General features: G+C 50.5%; 1 protein-coding gene across 8 annotated transcripts in view; it reads right to left on the bottom strand.

Moving 5' to 3' along the window:
- Nucleotides 1-7500, bottom strand: part of pcdh1b (protocadherin 1b) — a 134642-nt gene that overhangs the window by 45309 nt on the left and 81833 nt on the right. For all 8 annotated transcript variants that reach the window (XR_004776726.1, XR_004776727.1, XR_004776729.1 and 5 more), the window contains exon 4: nucleotides 4141-4360. Coding sequence is in view for 3 of the 8 variants with exons in the window: in XM_035532133.1 (XP_035388026.1) it covers nucleotides 4141-4360 (220 nt within the window). In the remaining 5 variants the exon portion in view is untranslated. The remainder of the gene's footprint in view (nucleotides 1-4140; nucleotides 4361-7500) is intronic.

Below are 7500 nucleotides of genomic sequence, written 5' to 3'. Positions count from 1 at the left end.
TAGCTCCACCCATTCAGAGCAGGCATTAGCTCCACCCACTCCCAGCGCGCATTAGCCCTGCCTCCTCGGGCCACGTGTTAGCCCCGCCCACCCAGAGCAGGCATTAACTCCACCCATTCAGAGCAGGCATTAGCTCCACGCACTCACAGCAGGCATTAGCTCCACCCACTCCCAGCGCGCATTAGCCCCGCCTCCTCGGGCCACGCGTTAGCCCCGCCCACCCACACCCCTGCCTTTCCTGCTTCACCCTCTCCATCTCTCTTCCCCACATTCTCATTCGGCTCCTCCCTGCGACCTGCCTGCTCTCACCTGAGACCCCCACCCAGACTCCAGACTGCATGTGTAGCGCGGCAGGAACATTAGCGGGTGTCTGGCTGGAACGCCCCCCCCCCCCCGGGACACCGAGCGGGAGTAATAGAATTACAGCCCATTATCAGATGGAGATGATTCCATTTAGCATGACTGGAGAGAACCGGCGCAGCGATGTTCAGAGATGGAGAGACGGGCGGAGGAAGAGACACTCGCGGAGAGGACTGGCACGGGATGGATGTGCTCCATGTTACTGCGTCTGGGCTAATCTTTGCCTAACAGCAGTCACCGTGCTGGCACTTCCTCTGCCTGATCAGGCCAAGCGTCCTACGCCTCATTCCAACCCAGCAGTGCAGCACAGCTCGGCAGGTAGCTCCAGCTCCACGCCGTAGCTGTGAGCCCCACCGCCCCGGCGGGGGGCTGTGTTGGGCATGTTCGCTCTGCTTATAAAAATGTGCTCGTTGATTGATGAGCTGTTTCTAATGCCACGGTCAGCCAGCAAGCCATATTACAGAGAGAGGGAGAAAGAGAGAGAGAGTGTGAGAGAAGGAGAGAGCGCTTTTCCGCATGGCTCCAGCGCTAGTGCAGGTTAGCCCTCTCCCTCTGTGACCCGAAGGCCGTGTTCAGAGTCCTGGTCACTGCAGCGTAGGTACTGCAGCTGAGCAACATCCGGCGAAGCCCGGCCCAGTTTACACATGCTTAAAAGGTCATAGCAAGACTCCAACGCCCATATTATTAAGCTACTGGTTATATAATGCCACAGTTGCAGTTTCATACATCACATGGTTTTACTTTTATTAGTTCACATTCATCATATTCAAAATCAAATATAGTTTTGCTTTTATCTCCAAGCAACTTGTGAGCATCTGTGCAGGGGAAACTGAGGCACTGGCAGAACTGGAGCAGCAGCCGATGTCCTGCAAACCAGTAACGTCCTGAAATTGGACAACGGTCTGCAGTCTGACGGTGTTCTTAGGTAGACAATGTCCTGCACAACGATAATGTCCTGTAGACAGGCAACATGCTGAAGATTGACAGGGTGAGGTAAAGAGACCTGCAGTGTGTCAGGATGCTGTAATTAGACTGTAGGACAAAGTCCTGCGGACTGACAATGTCCCGCAAACGTTGTTCCACTAACCAACTCCCTTCCCAACACACGCTGCACAAACATCACAGTAGAGAGAGAGAGAGAAAGCGAGAAAGAGAGATACTTAACAAATTTCTTCCTAAAATACACTTTTCTATAAACTGTGCTGATATTTCTCTTTGATATATACAAACTACACTGCTTTGAATTGTTTACGTGATTTTTAATGTTTTTTTTTTGCTAAATATTCATGTTTTCTTTTGACATATCACTTTACTTTTAGTACTGCAGTGGCAAAACATTATAATCCCAAACATGCCAACAGAGCATTATAAAGGAAATGAGAGAGAGGGAGAGAGAGAGAGAGAGAGAGAGAGAGAGAGAGGGTGAGAGAGAGAGAGAGAGAGAGAGAGAGAGGGGGAGAGAGAGAGAGAGAGAGAGAGAGAGGGGGAGAGAGAGAGCGAGAGAGAGAGAGGGGGAGAGAGAGAGAGAGAGAGAGGGGGAGAGAGAGAGCGAGAGAGAGAGAGGGGGAGAGAGAGAGAGAGAGAGAGAGCAGGAATAGAGAGGGTCTTGGCAGCCTGACACAGCAGGACCTCTGAGAGTTGAGTGCTTCTGCCCCTCTATGTTTGTCTGGCAGAGCGGACGTGTCTGTCAGGTGCTCTCTTAGTGTGGATGTCTCGTTTCGGAACCAGCTGGACAGCACAGACATGCCTGGACGGTACCTCAGAGCCCGTCCAGCGCACCCTACCACACCGCCATGTCTGGAAAGGTTTCCAAACCCGTCCGTGTGATAGCAGACATCACATATGGCAAAGGCGACACAAATATTATGTTTTGTAATTGTGCCGCACGGGCCGGGTGTGCGATCCAGCCTGCTTGCACACAGTAGCAGTGGCGACGGCTGAGCTGGGCCAGGCTGCAGAACGTCCTACGAACACAGAAGACCTGAAGGACAACTGTGCACCGGGAGAAAAAGCTCAGCTGTGCAACACTGCAGGTAGGGAACAGCTGGGAGCTCACATAAACACTAACACACTCACACACACACACACCTGCGACGGCCCCGATTCTGCTCTTACTCCCCACACACACCGCAGGCTTGATGGCAGTCACACAAGCACTTCGGCTAATGCCCTTTTTCTTCTACCCTTATATACATTCACTCACACACCTCCCTCTCGCTCCCTCTCTTACACACACACCAGCACACACACACACACACACACAATATCCCCATGAAGTGTGTGTCGTGCAGGGTCTGTATAGGAGAAGCTGTGGGTCAGAGCAGGTTGCTGGTAGCAGCGGGTGGTCTGTATTTATAGCACTATAGTGCTGACTACTTCAGCCCTCTCTAACCAACCAGCAGGGGGCAGCGCTCTCTATTCTCTTTTTAGCTCTATTGTTTGGGGAAAGACCGAATGCATGTGTGTGTGTGTGTGTGTGTGTGTGTGTGTGTGTGTGTGTGTGTGTGTGTGTGTGTGTGTGTGTGTGTGTGTGTTTCTTCGTGCTGCTTAGAAGGTGGTGGCCCCAGGAAGTTGGCTTCAAGCCACTAGGGCAGACCACCACAGCCAGGTCAACAGATACATGAAGAGTGATTGTCTGACACACACACATACACTCATGAGCACACACACACATGCACTTAGGAAACAATGGTACTGTTCATAAGGACAGAAGAAAAACAGCTTTACCTTGTTGGGTGTGTGTGTGTGTGTGTGTGTGTGTGTGTGTGTGTGTGTGTGTGTGTGTGTGTGTGTGTGTGTGTCTGTGTGTGTGTGTGTGTCTGTGTGTGTGTGTGTGTGTGTGTGTGTGTGTGTGTGTGTCTGTGTGTGTGTGTGTGTGAAGTTTTGTTGAGCAATAAAAGCAATAAGGAGGGAAATGTGAACTCTCTCTGTGCATCTGTTTCTGTGTCTCTGTTACTCTCAATTTTAATTCAGTTACTGTTTCACTGTGTGTGTTACTCTTTGTGCATCTGTGTTACTCTCCATCTGTGTGTGTGTGTGTGTGTGTGTTACTCTCCCTCTGTGCGTGTGTGTGTGTGTGTGTGTGTGTGTGTGTGTGTGTGTTACTCTCTGTCTATGTGTGTGCGTGTGTGTGTATGTGCTTCATCTGCATGTTTTGTATGAATGTGTAAAAGCATTTCAGTGTAAATAAGAATACAAGGACAGGAGGTTGACGAATAGCAGAAGTTGCTAGGCAACCCAAGCATGTTACTGGAGCCTTCGCAGGTGGGCGTGGCTCCACCAGTGACACGTGTGGTGGGCATGGCTCTGGTTTGCAGCAAATAAGGTCTTTGTGGTTATTGTGGGTGTGTCTCCACTCTCAGCCTTTTCCTTAGTGGGTGTGGCTTTGTCCTTAGTGGGTGTGGTTTTGTCCTTAGTGGGTGTGGCTTTGCCCTTAGTGGGTGTGATGAGTGTGGCTCCAGCTTCTGTGAATATGATAGACCTGGTTCTACTCATATTCGGTGTCGAGGGTGGGTCTCTTCGCTCAGTGGGTGTGGCCCCACCTTCATTGGGTGGGTCTATGCCCTCAGTGGGTGTGGCCCCACTTTCATTGGGCGGGGCTCTGCCCTCAGTGGGTGTGGCCCCCCTCATTGGGCAGGTCTTTTGCCTCACTGGGTGTGACTCCGCCCTCTCTGGGCGTGTCTGTGGCCTCAGTGGGCGTTGCGATTGTGTTTCCACTTGCTGCATGCTTGGAGGGACAGACAGAGAGGTAAAGCAGAGAGACGCGGCACTTGCTCTTACCGTTCTCGGGGTGGTCCATCTCACCGATGCTGCCGTCCGGAGTGGTCCGCTCATAGTGATCCTCAGGCAGGGCCAGGGGTCCGATCCGCGGCCCGGACGAGCTCTTACTGCTGGGGGTCTCAGACTCCTCCAGGCCGCTGTCGTAGTAACTGTGCTGGGAGGCGTCCTGCAGATCCTGCGCCTGATTGGCTGTAGAGAAGGTCACTCGGCGATGCGGGAGCTGCGATTGGACATGGATGGGGAGAAAAAGCATGAATGAGGATTGGCTGGGGTTAGGGCGTCTGTTGGATCAGGTGAGGAAGTTACTGGGTGTCCAAGTCCGGCATTGAGAAACTCACAAAAAAGCACTTTGTAAGATCCTGCCGGACAAAGTCTGAATGATGCATGTGTCAGCTAAACGCAGTGTGAACACAGGAGCGTGTGTGTTAGCCAAACGCAGTGTGATGCCCCAGCCCGGAGGACGCACTTAGAGCAGAACACACTCCATCACAATGGAAGCAGACAGCATGCAAATTGGCATCTGGAGGGTAAAAATAGACCTGCCCACACACTTAACAACAGCGATGCCTCCAGCACAGCTCGGACAGAAGGGAGGAAGGAGCGCTCTCTCTCTCTCTCTCTCTCTCTCTCTCTCTCTCTCTCTCTCTCTCTGTCTCTCTCTCTCTCTCTCTCTCTCTCTCTCTCTCTCTCTCTCGCTCTCTCTCTCTCTCTCTCTCTCTCTCTCTCTGTCTTCTTCACCCATCCCCCTCACAATAGTAAACCCATGTTCCTGTGAAGGGATATTATCCCCCTGCCTGCTATGGCTAAAGGCAACAATAAAGGGAAATGATAACAGCTTTTTCCCCACCCCCAGGTGACATTTTTCGGAGTGAACTGGGATATTCCAGTGGCGGCAGGGTCTGAGTTCATTCATCAGGATATGATTGGCTCCTTAAAACATGACATTATATTACTGGTTAATGGTATTCTTCCACACCCACTCGGCTTTGTTGACGGAGCCAAAATATCGGAAGATGTTTTGGAGATGGAAGCGTGGGTGCACACAAACAAAAACATGTCGTCTTTTGAAATGATGGTAGAAAGGAGGCCTGCGCAATAACGCGAGGAACGCGAGCCGACAAGGTAAAGGAGAGGTCGGACTAACTTCCAGCATGCCTTTAATTAGCGCGCAGAAGTTGCAGGGAGCTGCAGGGACCAGGGGTGCCTGGCGGTGCGAACTGTCTGACTGCACAACAGCTGGGACGAACCGCGCGCAGGGGTTCTCTTCATCTCACCGCGCGCAGCCGAGCTGGGAAACGACTCCTGGCCGCTTCTCCGTTGCTGCCGTGCGGTTCGGCTCGCCTTCGAGCCGGCGGCCGGCTCGGCCCTGCTTGGGGACCCCCGGGGGCGCGAGCCATCCTGAAACCACGGCTGCAGCGCACAAAGGACGGGGTCTGCGCAAAGGGTCTGAAAGGAGCTCTTCATAACAAAACCATGCTCTGATTGTGTGTGTGTGTGTGTGTGTGTGTGTGTGTTCTTGCACTGCAGGGAAAGTCCTAATGAATGGAAAACACAGGCCTTAATGACTGCATGTTCAACAGATGCTGATGTAACAGGGAACGTAGTGGTAGGTGAGTTTGGGCTACGACAGAACACAAACATCTTCTAACCTACAGCTAATGTTTGCATAAGCCATCGCGCATACCGCACACCTCACACACAGGGCCCAGTATGACCCGGATCACGCCCTGGGGGGTTTATCCAAAAGACAACAGCTCCATTCAGAGCAAGTGAGAGAGTGTCGTGGAATTCTCATCAGACAGACGCCCCTATCAACACATACCTCCATCGGTACAGCCCATCAACACATACCTCCATTAGTACAGCGATGAAAAAAACAACACATGTTCTACTGTAGCACTTATGAGTCCTTATCAGTGTCTGTGTGTATCCAAACACACACATCTACACACACACACAAAACAGGTAATCTCTTTGTTCAAGAAAGGACACACACACACACACACACACACACATATATATATATATGTGTGTGTGTGTGTGTGTGTGTGTGTGTGTGTTTCATTAAATTTCTTATTTTTTGAGGATTAGTCTGATGGCTTCAACTTTAAATCCTTATAATCCACACACATGCACATGTTCACACACACACACACACACACACACACACACACACACACACACACACACACACACACACAGAAAGAGCAAAGTGATGCATGAGGATGTGATCTGTTTCATACTCAGAGAGGAAGCGAGAGCAAAAGTGGAAAAATGAATGTAATTTAATTTACTTAATTAGGACAAAAATTAGAGAAGATTCAAATGTCTTTTTCTTTGTTACCATTATTATGTTATTATAATTTCCATCACTACAGTTACTTGTGTGGAGTCCATTCGGCCACAAACTTTACCTTCCTGTACTCCGACTGCATTATGTATGATATACTCGGGCCAGTAAAGCTCTCTTAATTAAGAGAGTGAGAGATGTGAAAGAGAGTGAAAGAGAAACAGAGAGCAAAAATGAGAGAGAGAGAGATGAGAAAGTGTGAGAAGCCCAATCTCTCACTTCTCCACATCCTGTAAAAAGCCCTCCCCCCAATACTGCTGTTATTTCAGCCTCCAGCTAAAACAGCACTCACTCTCACAAACAAAACCTCCCCCCCACCTCTCTCTCTCTCTCTCTCTCTCTCTCTCTCTCTCTCTCTAGCTCTCATTCTTTCCTTTTCTCTCTAGACATATATTTCTCTCTCCCTCTTTCTCTACCCTCAGCCAGAGGCATTTGCCAGACTTGTGCTATGTCAGGAATGACAGCCATGCCTGAGGAGGGGATTGGTTAGCTGGGAAAACGCACCTGTGAGACTCAAGTACCTGCCTCAGTAAGAGCCGAACAGCAGAAAGGGCATTTATGCCCACAGAGAGAGAGAGGGAGAGAGAGAGAGAGAGAGAGAGAGAGAGAGAGAGAGAGAGAGAGAGAGAGAGAGAGAGAGAACAGCAGCTACAGGCACAGAGAGAAATGGGCAAGCAAGCGGATTCTTTTTTTTTTTGTGAGGAACAGAAGTGAGATGGAGACCAAAAGACAAGAGAGAGAAAGAGTGAGAGGGAGAGAGGGAGAAAGAGAGAGGGAGGGGAAAGAGGGGGATGTAGAGAGAGAGGGGGGGGAGGGGGAGGGAGAAAGAGATAGAGAGAGAGATGGGTAGATGAAATAAAGGAGAAAGCATAAAGAATGATTCATGGGGGAGTAAGGAGACCACATTCCTTTTTCTGCCCAGAACAGAGTGTGTGAGTGTGTGTGTGTGTATGTGTGTGTGTGTGTGTGTGTGTGTGTGTGTGTGTGTGTGTGTGTGCGTGCGTGCGTGC

Source organism: Electrophorus electricus, chromosome 12 (assembly GCF_013358815.1).
Source record: "Electrophorus electricus isolate fEleEle1 chromosome 12, fEleEle1.pri, whole genome shotgun sequence".
Classification (NCBI taxonomy): domain Eukaryota; kingdom Metazoa; phylum Chordata; class Actinopteri; order Gymnotiformes; family Gymnotidae; genus Electrophorus; species Electrophorus electricus.
This window is presented reverse-complemented; position numbering and strand designations above follow the sequence as displayed.